The 20,420-nt window shown below is 40.6% G+C and overlaps 1 protein-coding gene across 1 annotated transcript; it reads left to right on the plus strand.

Moving 5' to 3' along the window:
* Positions 1 to 11,067: 11,067 nt before the first annotated feature.
* Positions 11,068 to 18,342, plus strand: LOC127366687 (metalloreductase STEAP4). Its single transcript, XM_051405860.1, has 10 exons — positions 11,068 to 11,639; positions 12,592 to 12,699; positions 12,794 to 12,864; positions 12,969 to 13,056; positions 13,954 to 14,232; positions 14,350 to 14,444; positions 14,551 to 14,661; positions 15,340 to 15,382; positions 15,534 to 15,698; positions 17,384 to 18,342. Exons 1-10 carry the CDS (start codon positions 11,439 to 11,441, stop codon positions 17,639 to 17,641), a joined length of 1,419 nt encoding a protein of 472 aa, XP_051261820.1. The 5' UTR covers positions 11,068 to 11,438; the 3' UTR covers positions 17,642 to 18,342.
* The last annotated feature ends 2,078 nt before the right edge of the window (positions 18,343 to 20,420 follow it).

Consider the following 20,420-nt stretch of genomic DNA (forward strand, 5'->3'; position numbering starts at 1 on the left):
GCATCTGGGACAGCTTCTGTGGTTTGACTGGGCAGCAAGCTAATTTGGTATTTGTGGATGGCGCCTCTTTGGTTTATTTTGCTGTTGTGTTTGTATTGATAAATAATATTTTCTGACCTTGTCTTGGGAATGCTAAGCTGCTGCTTTGGGTCAACATATAACAAAGCTGTTAAATATGAATTGTAAGCATGATTGTGCTTGTGTCTAGGTGTGTGTGTGTGTGTGTGTGTGTGTGTGTGTGTGTGTGTGTGTGTGCTTTTGTCTTGGTGTGCATCGTTTACCATGCTGAGGAGGACTCCATTGTGCTGGCGAGACAATACAGAGGATAGGCTGTCTGGGAAAAACATGTTAGCCCATCAGGAGACTGTCAACCACACTCTCTCTCACTCCCTCTCTCTCTCTCTCTCTCTCTCTCACACACACACACACACACACACACACACACACACACACACACACACACACACAGAATAGAATAAAAGAATAAAATAAAATACAGCCATACTGACTAATACAGAGATACAGCATGCATATTCGAGGAACACACTATGCACATGCAAATACACTCATGTAAGCTTTATCATATGAACAACAATTTTTCAACCTGTATGGTTTAAGCTGTCAGGATGAACAGAATATGATGAACTGGCTTTGTGCGCTGAATTTAATCACTCAACTGCTGCAAACCCAGCAGGAATTACATCTTAAACCACATTATAGCAAGTAAGCTCTTTTGGAAATTCATACATATGTCCTTGAGGTATTTGAATATCACGTGTTAATGAATATTTAATGATGAAAATAGTAACATCTGAGCAGACGGGATTTTCGAACATGCATCGCTGCACGTTTGAGGAAACATCTCAGTGCGTTAACTGGAAGAAAATGATAATATTTATCAGTATGTGAAACTGTATCTATGTTGCACTCAGTGACAGCCTCCTCATGGCCCTGAAGAGAATTAATCAGGTAGAGAAAGTGAATGAATAAAGTTTTTGCATTAACTACTGGCTGATGTCATTTATACAAGATTTGTAATCATATCTGGTAGGATGTGATCCCTGCCACTTTTATCCCACCTCTCAAAGAACTTGTCTATAACAGAGGGCTCGAACTGATGACTGGCGTTCATGGCATCTGGCTATTGCAGCTTGATTTCATTATATCTTAGTAAAGCCATTTTCTTTATGTTTTGTATATATGACACCAGTATCTCAGACTTATTCATCCTTGTGATATATATGGATTAATATGACATCAATATGCGGTTAATGACAACATTATATTATCTAAATAAAGGGCACAGACAAGATTCAAATATAAAGGTAGGGTATGTATGTATGTCTGCAAGGATACAGGGCTAGCACAAAAGAGCAGAAAGTAAGTGTTTTCTTGTTTGCCTTGAGAAGCGCTATCTAGTATTTCAGTGAGGGATAAAGCCACTGGACAGCTCAATACTGCATGTCTGTACTGCTAATATCCATTTTATTTGCTCTAACTGTGTTTTTTTCTCTCTTTTTGTGGTCATGGATCATAGAAGGCCACAGAGTACAAACAAAAAATTTAATATGAAGCGAAAATGCATGACCATGGCCTTGGGGAGTAGAAGGACAGCATGGTAGGGACAAGTTTGGTGTGTGTGCGTGTGTGTGTGTGTGTGTGTGTGTGTGTGTGTGTGTGTGTGTGTGTGTGTGTGTGTGTGTGTGTGTGTGTGTACATGTGTGAGAGACATAAAGAAAGGGACCATTTCTCTCAGAGCCAAAATGAGGTTGGGGAATTGGATAGAACACTTTCGTTCCCCCCAATGAAAGTGGCTCTCTCATATTCGCAGGAGGACATATGGGGTGTGAAGCAAAGCCATCGGGTGACGACAGGGGGAGAGGAATGCTCGCAAGCCTGAAGAGATGACAAGGAAAATAAAATTGAAACCGAGTTAAGGGGGAATCAGTTGCAGAGATTGCTTGGGAAACCTCAGGACTGGCACCACTGTAAACTTTAATGAAGAAACTTCCTGAGTCTCTCCTATGGGACTGAGTGCCAGTGTTTCAACCATCTAAACACAACACAGGGATTCTGTCAAATGCTGAGGGGCTGCACAGCATGTTCTAGCACCACAGAGCACAATATACAGTGTCCACCTCACCTCACTCCATCACTGTGAATGTGCTGATACACTTAGGCTTGCACATGTTCAGACATACCCACACAACACACACACACACACACGCACCTTTATGAATGCACACACACAATAACAGATACACACACAGGCAAGACAAGGTGGTAGACAGTCAGTGTGGAGATAGATGGGGGAGGTAAATAGGGGTGTCATGGCAGTGTGATGGAATGAGGCAGAGGAGAATTCATCCTGTGTTTCCTCTAGCCTCTGTCCCCCTGCTGACAGCCCTCCTGAAATAGGGCCCACTGTGTCTGTATATATACCTGTATGTGTGTGTATGTGTATGTGTGTGTGCATTTCTCTTTTGTATGTGCTTCCTCCTTTTCTGTGAGTGTGTGTTTTTAAACTTCTGTGTGTCTCTGTGTGTTTCTCCCTCTGTGTGTTGGGTATCTCTTCAGCTCTGGGAGCAGGATGAAAGTGTCCAATGTGGAGAAAGATAGAGATAACACAAGGGAATGAGTGAAAGAGAGAGAGTGAGGACCCTCTGGGAAAAATGAAAAATCCTGTTTCGTTTTTATGTTTGAACTGGAATCCCATTGGGCCAGTGGTCAGTAAAGTGTTATTAGATCCCGCAGAGTATCTCCGTACAGGTTGGAAATACCTGGGGGTAATCATTTGAATGTTGTTGCTGCTAAAGGTAACAGAGGCATAGCTGTAGATGTGTTAGGTATTTAGTGTATGTTTTCCCATTTCTGTGCACCAGTGGGACAGGTTTGGGTCATTAAAATGGTGTATTTGTGAAGAAAAAAAAGGGACAAAACAAAACAAAAGATAACATCCTTTGGGTGTGGGAGAATGTTGCAACAGTCGCGATCCCACATAAATGCAAATATACCTTCTGCTACTTTTTTAAACATTACTATTAAATATAGATTTCATTCTGCTCAGTTTTATGTTTCACCAATACTCATTAAAAAATGATTAATAATCATAATCAGGCAGTAGACAAAAATTTACTTTTTTTCTGCCTCCCACTTTTTTGGATCAAGACTTAACTGTTGTGTTGAATTATTTCGCTTTGGCAGACACAACTATGCCCTCTTGGGACATACATTCCAAATATGCCATCAATATGGCAAAAAATCTGCTAAATACTGCAAAAAAAACATGGCGAAGTAGTAGTGAAAATTGGCTTTAGGCAGTGCTTTGGGAACAAATGAGACATTGCATATATTAATACATAAATGTATTAAAATGTGGGTTTCGGGTAAAAACAGGTAACGTTAGCACTGTAGTTGTTTCTCAGCAGTATAGAGCATTGTTTTCGTTTAGCATGGTTTGCACAGGCAAGCTTTTGTTGGATGTCCAACCCAACCCGACCTACTGGTTTTTGAATGGCATGTTTGTAATTCTGCTGCCATGTACCTCTTGAAATAAAATGTGTCTTTAACTCTGTTGGTGGAGCTCTGTGTGCTTGTCTGCCCCTGCCATTTGGAAAACAAACCATTTTGAAGCTAGCCATCAGTGAAATAGTGGTAAGCAAGCCAGTACTGTACTTGTTGTTTCGTTCTACCTCCCTCTTTTCACTTTAGACTCTGTTTCTTACATTCTTTCTTTCTTTTCCTCTCTTTCTGGCTCTGTCTGTCTGCCTTTGTCTCCTACAGTCTCTCCCTCTTTCTTTCCCAAGGGATAAAGACCCTCCCAGTCTTCAGCTCACTGAAGCCTGTGTGGAGTAATTAGAATTAAAGTATTAGAGTTAAAAAGGAGGATTTGAGTCTGATTATGATGAAGGAAAAACTATAATCCAAACACTCCCTCATGGGTTTTTATAAAATTTCAGTGCAATCCACTGAGCTAACCAGGCCAAACATTATTTGCTCTTAACTGTTTGTAGCTGTGAACGTGTGTGTTTGTTTGCTTAAGGTATATGTGTGAGCGTTAATGGTGCTCATAGGTGTGTCTATGGAGTGCGAGCAGGTGGGTGTAAATGAATGGGCCTCATCTATCTGCCTTTCTCTTTGCGGTGAAGCCGACTTTCCCTCTCGATTAAAAATGAATGTCCCCCCTTCTGCTCTCTGTCACTTTCCCTCGCTTCTGCCGCTTTTTCCGCTCCTGCTCCCTCTGCTTTTCACCGTTATCCTCTCTATTTTCTTCAAGCCATCTCTATATATCATCCCTCCCTCCCACACACACATATACACACACCCTGACGCTTTTCTTCCCTCCTCGCTCCTCTTGGCTCTCTCCTCCCATCTCATTCTCTACGACCCCCCTCTCTTTCTGAACATATTTCATCAAAGGTCTCCTCGCAGGTAACACTCACCCTGATCTCATTAACTGCTGCTAAGCACAGAAGACTTGAAAGAACATACTCTCTCTCTCTCTCTCTCTCTCTCTCTCTCTCTCACACACACACACACACACACACACACACACACACACACACACACACACACACACACACACACACACACAGGCACACAGGCACACACACACACACACACACTCTGCTTGTATAACCCTAACAGCAGCATAGGACAAGAGAATCAAAGACGGGATCCTTCCAGAAGGCTCATGTATAATTCTTAAACTCAGGATGGTTATAACGATCTAATGATTTCAGGCTACTGCACGAGCACTGAGATGGGCCTTTATATTGCCTGTGTGTGTGCGTGCAAGTGTGTGTGTGTGTGTGTGTGTGTGTGTGTTGTACCCTCCCTTCAGTCTCTGTCCTGTTAGTAGCTGTATTAACCTGGGGTCTCTCTGCACTCCTGATCACTGTAACCCCATTAACTCCCATTAAGTCTCATTACCACCCTCGTGAGGATCGTTACTGCTTGCTTTATCTCATTTCCTAAACACCACACTATGCATTCTGTGGATGTCGGCTTGGTGCAACACAGTTTTACTCAGTAATTGCGAGTTATTATATGTTTTATTGGAGGCAGGACAAGGTGTGAATGGTGGTTTGCCAGTCAACGATTGACAGTAATTGAGCAATCCACTGCCACCAAAAGACGAAAAGGCAGCCCACACTGCCAAGGAAACAGTTTTTTGAGGCCTGAAGAGTTGTGTGGAAAAACTACCAGAAACGGGGCACCGGAGTGGCAGTTTGACACAGAGTCAACTATAATTATACATGACTGTCAGACTGAAATATTCAGCAATGTGTGGTCATGGGGATGAATTATATATTCACTACCGTCAGGACTTCTGTTATAGAGTGGGATTTGATGTTGTGGGGGCAGAGGGGGAGTGAGAACTGGAGTAAAATGGAGAGAAAAAACACAGAAAAGGGAGTGAATGGAGTGATTAAAGATGAGAAGGGAGGGCAGATTAGATTAGACATGGAGGAAGTGAAGTTTTACTTCTACAGCTCACTGAAGTCTGTAATGTCCCAAGGTGCAAGATGTATGCCAGGCGCTGCAGATTTATAGCCAGATGATTGGGATTTTTCTATCACATATTTTATTTGCTAATTTTTAATTTAAATTGTATTCTGCAGCTTTAGTTAATATCTTCTTTGTGGTCATTTGGTGGTAACAGATGACTCCTTGAAACATGATGATTCATGTACATCCTGTACAGCAAATGTGCTGAACAGAACATGTAGCTTCCAGTTTATTTAGTTTCAGTTCTTTCTTTTTTTGCCTTCAAGAAGTTCTCTGACTGTGTGCGGATGCCTGTCTTTATTGAGCAAGATCTGTTTTTTGTGAAATATGAAAAGAATTACAATTACACAGGTATTGTGTAATACAAAGTATTAAGTAAATCATAAATGGCATATATGGAGCAAACTCTGCAAAGCTAATTCAGGCAGACAATTTGAATTGTGCTGCCACACTCACATCACACACACTCAACCTGCTGAAATATCCCGCAGATCCTTTGTAACAAGTCGGTGTATTTAAGCTGTCAAAAGCCCTGGTTACACTCCTGGTCTGCCAGTGCTGCTGCTTTATGTTTGCCACTAGTGCTTCCACAGTTACCGCTGCTGCTGCACTCCTGCATTTCATCAACTAGTGCCTGACCCACACATTGAAGGTTTCACAAGATAGATGTGCCTCTCAAGGGATTTAAGGTTTCTACTAATGTAATGTTCATATGGTAGCTGACTCATTGAAGATCTCTCGTCATATTGTAGCTGATATTTGGCTCCTTTGGATTTGATAAGATGAGATATTTTTTGGACATTATGCCTTTATTTGGTAGGACAGATGAAGATAGACAGGGAGAGAGAGATGATAGGAGACGACCTGCAGAATAATAATTTAAATTGTAAGCTTTAAACCCGCTGAACACATGGCCTAAAATCCTAGTATTTCACCATTACATTAAATATTTATGACTAAATAAGCAACGATCAAAGTAAAAAAAAAGAAAAACGTACATTAAGAGTTTTACATTCAAAAACTCAACTAATCTAATCTATCTAATCTAAAACTAAATAGTGACTGTGTGTGTGTGTGTGTGTGTGTGTGTGTGTGTGTGTGTGTGTGTGTGTGTGTGTGTGTGTGTGTGTGTGTGTGCGTGCGTGTGCGTGCGTGCATATGGCTTGATCAATTATAACTGACAATGACCAAACAAGCCGAACACTGCCACCCCTGTTGCTAAATGTTGAAAAATCCTGATTGCTACACAGAAGTAACATCACAATTTCCATGTGAGTCCCATCCACTTTAAACCAGATAATAAAAAAGAAATACAGAAATCTCTTAATGTAAAATCACTGGATCGCATAACAGGATCCTGTCGCTCATAATAATTAAAGTAATTTCCCCCCGGGGATTATTAAAGTATTTCTGATTCTGATTCTGATTATGATGGGAAGAAAAATGCAGGGCTTTTTTAATTTTGAGTTAACTACTAGTGGAGTGTAGGTTTCTTCCCCCTAGTTTTTGTTGAAAGCCCATGTATAACCACACAGATGCCTTTAATAGGCTTATTTGAGATGAGTTGCTGCTTGCCTGAGAGTAGTTGGTGGCAGATGGGGGTGGTATCAAAAAGCGTGGTCGAACAGCTCGGAGTAGGCTTGTCTCGACTTGCAATGGCAGAGGCAGCATTAGTGTTCTTTGTTGCAGATGAAGTGGATGCATTTGAAATCCCACAATTATTTGGAGTTAATTACTGGCGGTATCTGTATACATTTATAAATATGATGCCATTACCTGACTCATCTGAACTTCACTTAACAGAACAGAAATTGTGAAAGGAACAAGTGACACTATTAGGTTTTTTTCTAATGCTATTTTCCCAAGATACAACAATTTGTGGCCCCACAGTACAGTGCTTAAAAGTCATTTGTGATTGTCCTAGAGATAAAATATGTTTTATTTGGATTGGTCGTTATATTAAAAACCACTTACTCCTTTCTACCACGTAGGATGTGATGATTACCATTGGCCTGTTCTCCATAAACCGACAGCACAAAAACTCCAAAACAGTGTCCTTGCCTGTTTATGGACTCCAATGAAGAGTCATTTAGATGGTTTGCTGATTCTTTTCATCTGACCAAATCCACTGTTTTGGCTGATCCAACATCAGTTGCAACAAAACAAACCAGAGACTGAGGGAGATGTCAGTCAAGCCTACTGTCACACACCCACACAGTCTTGAGACTAGGTCTGATCAAGAAACATAAGTGAAAACACATGTGTGGGTAGACTATGTGCGTGTAGGAGCTTTAGGGATCTATTTATAATACCTCCATCATTTTAGTTTTTGGGGACAAAATGGACAATGTCAACTGTGTACACACAGGTGGACCCCATATAGTCTCTTCAGTGTCCCTCTAATATCGCATACATCATTGTTAGCACAGAACTGCTGCTCACCAATTCAGTCAGGTTTTATAACCACTGTGAGAGTCCCTATAAAGCTGAAACCATGTCCTGATGCTGCTCTGAATTGTAAGAGACAGAAAGAGACGGGAGAAAGTGAGGTAGTGCATGTGCGTGCGTGTGTGTGTGTGTGTGTGTGTGTGTGTGTGTGTGTGTGTGCATGTGGAGTGAAGTGTGTTACAAGGAAAGATTGGATCTGACCCATTAACTTTACAGGCCACTCATTGAGCACCAGTGCAGTAGGGGTCAGTAGGGAGATTTCACTGTAAATCTCTACAACGATCACAATGATAGACCGAGAAAGAGAGAGAGAGAGAGAGAGAGAGAGAGAGAGAGAGAGAGAGAGAGGCACAACTTGCAACACTGTTCTGTCCAAAGCCAAGATAAGTTTCACTAAGGATATCATCTGCTGCCAAGCCAGCCAGCTGGACTTTATTTTCTTCTGTTATTCATTTAAAAGCTCTAAAAAAAAAAAAAAAGGCTTTTGACAACATAGCCATTTTCTGAGAAAGTGATGAAAGTATGTGGGTTGTTTTTTAACCGGGCCTTCTCATATTTCTGCCGTAAGAAAATATGTTTTTATATGTGGCCTTTCTGGTTGTGTCAGGTCTTGGCCTGTGAACCCAAAATATAACCTCAAACAGATAGCTAAGGGGGCTCATATGAGGACACTCTGAGCCTCAGGGAAAACACAAAATTCAGATGTGTGGTGTAGAGGAGGTGAAGCGAGAAGAGGGAAAAAGTCACTGTACCAAACATTGGCCTCAGACCAGGATCTTTCTAGCTCACCCTTTTTGCCCTGCGGCACAGCAGCTTCTTGACTTGGTCGCACCTCAGATCCAACTGCCTCTGCCCACCAAACCCCTGCAGTACTGTGAAACCATTATCTAGCAGGACTTCTAACACACCCACCCTCTCTCTATACCATCTCCCTCTTTCTTTTGACATGAAGTCACACTCTGCAACAAATCTTTCCACTGTAGATTATTAATAATTTATCCCCCTGACCATGCATTCCACTGAATAATTGCTACAGTTATTCATGTATCTGATAATCCATTACCTGGGGAGCATCTACTCTGATAACCCCATCACTGTTGAAAATCTTCTCCTTCCTCCCTTAGCTCTCGAAGGTCTAAATTCCACCATGGTCACAATTATAAATTTATTAGAGCTGCTTTAAGCTGCTTTAAAAATAGTACTGAACCCTACACTTTACCAAGCACAACCCATTACATTCAAAAAATCAATCATTTTGATTATATAGTATAATGATCTCGAAAGCAGGATGTTACTGTATCAGTGATCCTCATTTCATGCACCAGAATTCATTAGCATAGACTTGTGGCTCTAATGCACCCTGCGTTTTGCTTAGACAATCAGATATTCCGCAGTGTAAAGCCAATCACGGTAATGGCTGTAGCCTGGGAATACTGGACGGTCCAATCATCACCCTTGCCTGAGAGTGCCTTTTTCCAGACTTGAAATTTGATATGTGATTGCTGCTTCCTTTTAGTTTTGTTTTGATCATCAGAAAACCACCCACACTGTTCGAGGCTTGATTGTTTGGTGTGTAGCTCACGAGTACTTGACTGCAGCTCTTGTGCTCACTGAGGTCAAGCTCTGTTCTTTAGTGCCTGGTTGTTATTGGTTGGTTTTTGAGTTCGGCTTCAGGGGGCAAGAAACTCTGGGTCAGTTATGACTGACCATTCAACATGGAAAAAATAAAACCACAGCGCATACATAGCGCTGACCTGCCAGATTTACATTAAAACTACATCTTTTATATCAGCCATATTTTTTGTTTGCTTGCTCTAGTACTGCAAAAAAAACAAAAACATGATTTTTCTTTGTTTATGAAGCCTGACCCCTAACCCTCCATTTAACATCACTTTACTTTAGGCTGCTGTAGGATCTAGTAGGAGGAAGAGCAAGCAAGTAATTGTTTACCAAACAGCAGATTAATTGGTGTTAAGGTCCCAGGCTAATTACTGCACAAGAAACCAGATCAGCGACTCATTTATTTATTATCGTGTGTGTGTGTGTGTGTGTGTGTGTGTGTCTACGCTAGTAAGATACCATTATATTTGTGTCACGTGTAGACACACACACACTGGTCAGTTAGCGAAGCAGCAGAGCAGAGGGAGTAATTACACAGTAGGACAGGTCACTAGGCCTGTGGTTCACCTCAACCCTGAACACTGGAGCTATTCTGGACCTCTGGGAAAATAAGAAGGGCTGCACACAGAGGCCAACTTCGGTTATGAGGCTAAGAACATTAATTACTCATAGGGGCAACACAAGAGTGCAGATTAGACTGTAATTGGTGGGTTTGCCTGTGTGCATGAATCAGCGAGTGCCTCTATTGACCACCATATCAGTGACTGATTATAAGGATTGGGTTCTTTTACTCCAATTGCACGGAAAATTACCTACTGCTAATAAAAAATGTGTATTATTTGTTTTGTCCACATGTCAAAGTAATTAAGCACTTGGTAGGGCATGTGAATGTTATGGTCAAATAATGGAGATTACACAGGGGAAGAGAGATTGGGGTTGGGCGCATTCCAGCACAGTGTGTTTGCATACTGTGACCTAGACTTGGTGCAGATAGTGTGTTTGCAGAAAGCCCAGTACTGTTGAGTTGTGATGAGTAAACTATCAGCTAATCCCGTTCTTGTCTGAACAGTCAAAGTTTTACCTTTCGCTTAATCAAGGGAGCTGGTTTCAGATTTCATTTTGTTTTCACCGCTTTGATCGTATTCTGTGTAAATACCTAAACCTGTTATAATGATCCTACATTCAGTGTGGCAGACAGAGAGAGCTAATTGTGGCTTTTAGATTTAGATGTTTCCTTCATGTCATCAACTGGGACTTTCACTTACTGCCTTCCTCTGTGTGTGTTTAGTGCAGACAGAGCAGTGATTTGGTAAAACCAGAAAAACCTCACTATTTTTGGCAGACTGTAATGAGTTAAGTGTTGTTTTCCAGTGTTGCATAATTTTGCTTCCGAGAAAAAGGCTGAACTTGATATTTTGCCATCATATTTCCTAGCTTGGCACAAACACAGATAGACACATAGTTTGTACAAAGAAAACATCCCACCTTTTGCCATGGACTTTCCCAGTTTCAACAGGCTTCACTTTGAGCCATGGGAGGGGGATGGGATGATACAAAACTTGACTCAAGACTGAAAAATCTGTCAGTGGAGAGAGCAAATGAGTTAGACGAACAGATACATGGGCTTATGGGGCAGGCAGTTGATTTGCAGAGACTTTTTTCTAGAAGCACCCAAAAGAGCTGTTACTTTGAAGACTATTATTTTGTAACATCTTCCTTGAATCTGGACACATTAGTCGGTCATATTTCAGTACAGCTGTCACGCTTTGACAGAAAACCTGGTGCAGTGTTTTGTTCACAGGAGATATCTTCACTGTTTTTGTCAGACTGAAGCCGTGTCAGCTGACAGACTGAGCAGCATGTCAAAGGAGGTGAAGCCAGAGAGCGTGTCGCTGTGTCCTCTGGGCATGACAGCTGCCCCTGAGCAGGAGCTGCTGTGTATCTTTGGGACTGGGGACTTTGGCCGCTCTCTGGGCCAGCGTCTGCTCCAGACTGGCTACAGGGTGGTGTACGGCAGCCGCAGACCTCACAGCTGCGGCCCCTTACCCCAGGGAGCTCAGGTACAACATGTTGCATGACATCTTTTCAAACTTTTCTTTCTTGGCTTTTTTATGATGATTGTTGTTGTTGTTTTTGACAGCTGATACTTCAGAAAGTGTGTTGCATGATGGTCCTGAACCAACTCAAATAAGTGTCGTAATATTAATAATAATATTAATAATTTGCAGTGTTTAACAAAACAAGATCAGATGAAAATAAACAGTAAAAACATTGGCAAAAGCATACAAAAACAGTTTGATCACAGTACAATAGAATATTAATAACGATACCAGCAAAGTTAACCCTAAAATGAAAGACAATTTAAAAAGACGGGTCTTCAATTTATTTTCAAAAATTCCAAAGAAATTTGCTCATCTTAGCTCTAAGGGGAGGGTGTTTCACGATTTAGGGCCATAAAAACAGAAAGCAGACAGATGTATTGCGGTCCCTTAAGAATTTCTAAATAAAAGCCAAAGTGCGTAGTAGAAAAAAGAAACAGTTATTATCATGCTTTGAAAGTTGACCGAGCTTAACAAGGTCACTGATAATGTGTGTGCGCTGTGTGTTGCTGCGTTTAGTTTGTGTGCTACCTTCTGCTGCGTTTTTTCATCTTTTGTGCAATATGTGCTTAACTAGTGAACTATCAATGACCACACTGAGCCAGCTATTAGTTAGTGTGTTGTAATGGCCATGCACGACAATATTTCTGTGTTTGTTTGTTTCAGACACCCTCTCTCTGTAATCTGACCTCAAACACGGACAACCATTTCTGCACTTTTTGCACATTTCAAAACTGTACATTTTACATTTTGTGTTTATATATATATATATATATATATATGTTCTTAATATATTATATGTTGTATGTATATATGATGTATGTAGATTTGGAGTTGTAACAAAAGTAATTTCCCCCTGGGATTATTAAAGTACTTCTGATTCTGATTCTGATTCTGATTGTGTGTTGTGCAGGTGATGAGCCATGAGGCAGCAGCCCAGTCAGCCGGTGTGATCTTTCTTTGTGTTCACAGAGAAAACTATGACTTCCTGGAGACACTTGTGACTCAACTGAAGGGGAAGGTACCTTGTTGCACAGTCTGATGCCTGATGCGTAACATAGGAGTTGTTTCATTTCTAACTTTTTATCCACTCCAATAATTTCATTGATTGGAAGGTGCTGGTGGATGTCAGCAACAACCTCAAGAAGAATGTATACCCAGAGGCCAATGCTGAGTATCTGCAGAGGTAAGAGGAAATCAGACAATAACGTAATTACTTAAAATGTTAGGAGATCTCATGGACCATGTGGTTTGACCATGAAACAAAACAGAGTTTTGTTTGTTGTCCAGGCTGATCCCTGGAGCTCATGTGGTGAAAGCTTTTAACACCTTGTCTGCCTGGTCCCTGCAGAATGGACCCTCAGATGCCAGTAGACAGGTACTGAATGGTCTGTTTGTGATGTTCTGTTAATCTTTATTATTTTGGTTGGCAAAGTGTATTTGACAGTTGTTAAAATTTTAAAAGTACCAAATTGGTTTTTCATCTAGTGTTATTTAGAAATGCATCTTTCTTTTCTCATGGTGACATTTTGGAGTTAAACTATTCAGTACTGCTCGTGAAATTCCTCTTTCACTGCAGAACTACAAACATTTAACAATTCTCTGATGTGTTCATACAGTGGGGTGTTGACCAACAAGTTAAAAATAATAGTCTTTTACAGAGAGGCATTTCAGTCCAAATTATATTATTAACTCATTTTGAAGTTTTGATCAAACCAAATCCAAGTAAAAGAAGCCAAATCTAAGGACTCAGCCTTATGTCTTTGCTATGAATGCCATCTCTGATGTATCCTTGAATCAATTAACTCCACAGTCTCTCTTAGATCTAAGCCTCCCATCACATCTTTGCTCTCTCGCTCTGTACTGCAAAGCTGTAGCATATGTGGGTTTTTCTGTTTCATTTTGATCTGGTTGTGAAATCCCAGAGGACAATAAAAACCACACAGGAATGTGTGTATGTGTTGGGGGGTAGGGGGGGCATATGTTTATGTATTGGGGTGTGTTGGTGTATTTGGAGCACCCTCATATAGTTGTTGACTGAGCATTGTTGTTGCTTTTTACTCGTTTTCTTCAACTAAATATAGTTTTTAATAGAGGATGCCACAGCATCTCCTGGTACTTTTATGTTCAATCCTCTGGAGTCAGAACCATCCTTTCATCATTTATTTACGCAAATACATAAACATACATGCATAAATATAAAATAATTAAGACATATACTCAATTTCTAGGGATTTTGAGTACTTTAAAGACTATGGATGTTTTCATGCTCCAGGTGTACCTGTGTGGAAACAGTGCTGAGGCAAAGCAGCAAGTAGTTGAGACGGCGACCAAACTGGGCTTCAATGTTCTGGACAGAGGGACTCTGTCAGCAGCCAGAGAGCTGGAGGACTTCCCCCTGCAGCTGTTCCCAGAGTGGAGGCTGCCACTACGCCTGGCCTTTGGCCTCACCGCCTTCTTCTTCTTCTATCTGCTCATTAGAGATGTTGTCTACACATATGTTGAACAGGACAAGGACATCTCCTTCAGAATCATGGTGTCCCTTGCCAACAAGGTAAAGACTGTTAGCATTTGTTCCTTTTAGTTGTCAGATGTGTTCTATCATTTAACATGAATCTGGTGCATGTTATCCTCACAGAAACCACTTCTTTGTTTATCCCCCGTGTTTCAGGTGTTTCCCATTGTGTCTCTCATCATGTTGTCTCTGTGTTACCTGCCTGGTGTCGTAGCGGCCTTCCTTCAGCTGTACAGAGGAACCAAATACAAGTCAGAAATTAAAACAGGACACACCTGAGATTCAGTGCATGCACAGGGGTGTATGTTTTCCAATATATATTAAATATTGCATCAAGTCAAAATATGTTTGTTTCAGGCGTTTCCCCGACTGGTTGGATCGCTGGATGCTGTGCAGGAAGCAGCTGGGACTGCTAGCACTTGGCTTTGCTTCTCTACATGTGCTCTACACTCTCATCATCCCCATAAGGTATCTAACAGGTGCACCCATCCTCATACTCTTCAAATGAAGGAATCAAAACTGCTCAGTTGCCAGTTTATCAGGAACACCTGCCTACGACTAATGCAGTCTAAAAACAGCCCTGCAATAAATCCAACCTTCAGTTAGTGTTGAAAAACAGATGTGATGTTTCAGTTTCTTAGAAATACCTCATTTTTGTATTTGCTTGTGTTTTCTCACTTTACATGTGTATCAAGAGATGTTTTCTTAAATTGCAATGTTTTGAGCTCTCAGGGACACTGTAGATAGCAGTAGCAGTGGTAGCAGCAGCGTGAAGAGCATAAGTGCATGTTTTTTAAGAAGCACTAAACACCGAGGTGTGAAGCTCAGGTTTGAATGAATTGTGGTTGTGTACTAACACATACTGTGTTAGAAAACAGATACTGGTAAAACAAAAAAGCAAAGCAGTAAAAATGTGAGAAGGAAAACTTTCTGTTAATTGCAGAGATTAATTGTAGCACAAAGAAAGACAATTTAAACCAACTGCCCACAAGAGCTTTGAATTGATAGGCTCTACAAAAGATGAAAGTAAATTACCAAACACTGGGAGTTATTATTTGTTGTGGTGATTAATATCTTAGTTATGTAAAAGCGTGAACACCTATCTGAATTTTCCTGATGATATTTTGTCCCTATTGTCGTCCCCAGATATTATGTGAGATTCAGGATTGCGGAAAGTACCATCTCAAAGGTAAGACAGACCCACAGCTTGAAAAGAAGTGTGTCTGATAAATTCGACGTGTCATTAAAAAATGACAACCATAAATTCAGATGATTTTGGATAATTCTGTTTCCATCAGTACAGAAAATGATAATACTGTCATGTTTACTGTCACTTTAAGATCAAGGAGAACCAAACGTCAGTGTTTGACACCACCATGGCCTGGCGTGTTGACTCGTACTACGCTATGGGGATTCTGGGATTTGGCCTGTATCTCCTGTTGGGAATAAGCTCTCTCCCCTCCGTCAGCAATGCTCTCAGCTGGAGAGAGTTCAGCTTCATACAGGTGGATACTGGCATGTGTGTCTGAGTCATAGTGATATGTGGGTATATGGATGTTTGAATGTGTGAGTGTCAGCGCGTCTGCACATTCACAGTGACACATTATGGACACAGAATACATAACTCTACTTTAGCTGTGCAGGATGCTGAGCAGCCCATCAAAATTTGGCTGAATCCCTGCTTCCTACATGCTGTTTACTGGCGGTCACAACTGGAGGAATGTGACAGTGGAATTTCCAGTGGTGCTGGCCCTGTGGTCTCCCAAGCAATCTGTTCCCTTATGCACATATTGGTGTTTGTGCCTGTGTGTGTGTGTGTGTGTGTGTGTGTGTGTGTGTGTTTACAGGAAGGATTAAATAACAGATTGTGTAGTTATTGCCTTTTAGCTCAATATTTTGTAGAATCTCGATGGTACGTGTGTATATGTGTATGCCCTCAACTTAGATTTGCATTTAAACGTTACACTCACTTTAACAAAATGAAAGGTAGCACAGGCTTCACACGTTTTGTAGCCAACAGATTTGGCGCTCCTATCCCACAAAAAAAAAAAGAAACTGAATGGCAGACAAGCACATTACCAGTCTTTTTAGAGACATTTCTATGATATGTCAGGAGCCAACTTCTGATAAAATGAATACAAACAAGCTAATTGGGAAATTTAATTTGGGACAACTGATTATCTCACCTCTACACTGTGGCCTTGAAAAGCTGCAAATGACACCCAGATTGATGATTCAGTTAACACAGAAATACATGCTCTCAATATTAAATAGGCTCAGTTGGTATCGACTTACAATATGCCTGCTGGAGCTATTTTAAAGTGCATTATGAAATGTTCGGTGTACTGCCACTACAGTATTGCACCTGTTTATGCTCTAGGCTGCTGAGGTTCAGTTAGTGTGGAAATTTACAGAAGCTACTGGACCTTTAAGGGATGTGGATACTGGCAGAAAAAGTATTTGCTACGATCTTCACATCATGTCCATTAGCCAAGATTCAAGCTATGACTGATGAGGACGTTTCTGTGCTTCAGCCAGATGGAAAACAGTTGCGTGGGCCAGATAGCTGTTTCCAACTTCCTGTTGAAAGTAATCTGTTTGAAATGTGTTATAGTGATATTTCCATCCTTCCCCTGATAATTTTCCACTGTGATTGTTTTTACTTGGGTAGACACAATTGTTTACCTTTTTTACCCACTTTGACCAATTGAAAATGAAATCGGCCTCACCACAGGGAGCAAACTCATTCATAAATGTAACTGGGTCATGTCAAGCTCGTTTTCTCATTCCACACCCCTCCCCTTTACTCCAGCCCAAATTAGAGCAGCGCTTTAAATGTTAAGTTATTCATCAAATGTAATTTGGGGGGCATATATTAGCCACAGTCTTTAGGTTTTGTTCATGTGTATAGAATGGATCCATGTGCCTGTACATTTACAAGTGTGTATGTGTATGCACGTCCTCTATCTACATTAGTTGATTTATCTCTTTTGTGCACATAAAGTAGATGAGTGTGTTGGAGTGTGTGCACATGTGTAGTCTCTGTAAAGGTCAATCTATCACATTCTGGCTTACTGAGCCTTTTACACAGTGATTAGCTCTGTGTTTATCATTGCAAGTGTATATGAATTTGTGAATGTGCACAGTGAGTGTAAAAGTATGTGTCCTAACTTGTTTTTCTCTCTTCCAGTCCAAATTAGGATACCTGACATTGTTCTTCTGTACCTTTCACACCTACCTTTATGGCTGGGACAAGTTTCTTCGACCCTCTTACTACAAATGGTACACTCCTCCAGGCTACATGCTTTGTCTGGTGGTGCCTTCTGTGGTGATGGCACTCAAGCTGGTGATCCTCTTGCCCTGTGTGGACCGCAGCCTCACCCGCATTCGACGGGGCTGGGAGAGGACTGATCCAGAGGGTGACAGCAAGAAATCATTGCTAACATAGAACTATCATAATCACAGACACAGAAAAAACAAAACAAACAGAAAACGCAGATACAAAGACACCGCAGTGACTGGCATTACCAGAGCTATTGCATTAGGTAACCTGACTCATTGTTTTGGATGTCATTGATCCAAGAGTGTACAATACACCTACTGTTCTGATCTCTATTGTCAACAAAGTCAAGTTGGTCAACCTTTATGTAACCATGCAGTAATTGTTCCATTTTGTAAACGTATTATGTCATATAATTGCACAGTGTAGGTTTTCATCAGTTATACAAATACCTTGGACCTACACAGAGAATCATAGACACCAACATATGAAAGCAGTCATACTGCAAGTTAACATTACTTTACCTTTGTAAGGTCATGTATTTTTTCCCACTAGAGTTGAATAATTGCAGTATACTGATGGTACAGCACATTCAGTAATCCTAACACTAACTATGAGATGAGCGTCCTTGTATTTCCCTTAACCTCAACAGCTACAGTTTGTCCAACTCTGATTTTTATACCTTTGAGTTTCTTATCAATCTTCATCTACAGGCAGCTTGTGTTTGTTGCGTTTCCTTAATTTAATTTTCTATTTCTATAAAAACATTTCTCACTGCTTTTTTATTTTGTTTTTCCTCATTAGTATTTGTATGTGTCAAGTGTAACAACCATGAAATGCTCTTCAGAATAAACTCAAGTGTGACTGAACAGTACTGTCTTGTCACTATTTCTTCCATTTAAGCTACATATATCTTCCTGTCTGGAAGCTCAGTCAAACTCAGAGAGTTTTTTCCCACTGAGCTGAGTGTGCTCTGTCTAGTCGTTTCAGTCTGATCCCTCTCCAGGGTTCATCCCTCCAGCTGATCTTATTCCATTCTCCAGGAAACATTCGCTCTGAGCTGCAGGCTTCTCCCCAGTCACTACTGGATCTCATCACATCAGTGGAGAGGGGAGCGTAGAGACTCTATCACTGAAGTCATTTGCAGAGAGGATATTTGGTTGTGACAGTACAGATAGACCCTTGATGTTGTGCTGCTAGTCATTTTAGTAGATTGTGAAGGGAGTGAAGAAAGCGTAGAACTTAGATAACTGATGGTAGTTAGTGACATATGATCAAGCATTAATCTATAAACATTGGCAAGCAGGCACGCACAAGTGCAGTATGTTGTCACATGCATTAATGCCTTCAGATCAGAGGGTACACACATACACAAACACACTCATCTGGAGACATTACTGCAAATATATTGTGATATTGTGGTTTCAGCTTAATTAGTAGCTTGCTAACATAGCAAAATGCTGTCTTGAGTGGATAGCAGCCTGTTCTGGCCGGCTAAATGAAGGGGCTTGCCATTTGAAGGTTACTTGCACAATGGCTTTCAACATCAACTGGGTTGCAGCTGACTTGCTAATCTCAGTTTGTTTGCTAACATTATCACTAACAAAATGCTCTCTGAGTGGATATGTTATTTGGCTAGCTTGCAAGATTAGGCTCTTTCACCAACTAATGAGATTTATGATTTACAAATGGCCAGCTAGTTAACTGGAACCAGTGGTCCAAATAAAACTTAGGAACATGAGATAGGAACATTATTCTAAATGTGATTGTAATTTATTTTCTAATCATTCAGTGTTCATTTCAGCATTCAGTCTCTCATAGTCTATGTCACTTTTGGTCACTGCCAATGTTATTTGCTCACACTTGCGGACTGTTGTGTGCAACATGCGAGCAACAGGATGCTGAATGCAGCTTACCTAACAGCCAGTGGTTTCATTATTAACAACGATTTTCTGAAAGTTACATATAGAACCTTTAAGGAAATGTCTCAACAGAGAATCTGCTGCTATAAATTGGAAAGGCATATAAATAAATACTCTCTCTGCATTGTATTGTACAGTGTTATATCTTTTAGTTTGGCATGTTACGGTTTGCGTTGGAAGAGACTGAAGGGTCAGAAATGTCACACATGGGGAGCACTTTGAAGTATGCATTGATGTGAGACAACAAGAAAACAACACAAGTGCAATGGTGGAGGTGACATAAGACATACCTGAAAAGGGTTGTTTGATGAGTTATTTTTGAAAATTTAACTATTTGGAAATCATCCACCCTTTAACTAATAAAAAAACACCCCGAAGTGCCTCAACAGAAGAGTAAAGCTGTAAAGCCAAAATAGGCCCTCCAGCCAGACAGCTATCACCAGCCTTACAGAAGGATGTAGTGACGCTTTGGTGATACAGAATCTAGTCAGTCAGTTTTCAAATGTCCTGGATTGGCCTAATGTTTTGCTAAATGTAAAACTCAGTCTTCTACCTTTATTATCTTTTTTCTATAGATCTATATTTTACAAATGAGATTCTGTTTAGATTTGTCACTCTCAGTAGCAGGAAAGCCTTTAGTGCAATTCCTGTCATTTTCTGTCATCTCTCATGCGTATATCAATTACGTTATAGCCCATTCAATATTTAGAAATATTATACAAAGTGTAATATTGTATTATGATGACTGATGAAATGTGATGTGATAATATACATTTTTCTAGGTTGTTGTCAGTGCCTAACAGCACACCAACCCGATTTTAAAATTTCAATGTGAGCATACTAAATTCATTTGAATCAACAGAATTTATGGGATAAAAAGACAAGACAGAGAGTTATGAGGAAGCATTAAGTGTATATAATACCCATAATCATTTCCACTGTTGCCTACTCTTTCTGTGTATTGAACCCTGGCATTGAAAGTATTAGCTGCAACACAAAAATATTGAATGTATTGGATGAAATGT

Source organism: Dicentrarchus labrax, unplaced genomic scaffold, assembly GCF_905237075.1.
Source record: "Dicentrarchus labrax unplaced genomic scaffold, dlabrax2021, whole genome shotgun sequence".
Taxonomy (NCBI): Eukaryota; Metazoa; Chordata; class Actinopteri; family Moronidae; genus Dicentrarchus; species Dicentrarchus labrax.

Coding starts and splice junctions, on each gene's coding strand:
- LOC127366687 (XM_051405860.1), top strand. CDS start 11,439: ATGTCAAAGGAGGTGAAGCCAGAGAGCGTGTCGCTGTGTCCTCTGGGC. Junction 12,865..12,968: donor AATGCTGAGTATCTGCAGAG/GTAAGAGGAAAT, acceptor TTTGTTGTCCAG/GCTGATCCCTGGAGCTCATG. Junction 15,383..15,533: donor CGGAAAGTACCATCTCAAAG/GTAAGACAGACC, acceptor TGTCACTTTAAG/ATCAAGGAGAACCAAACGTC.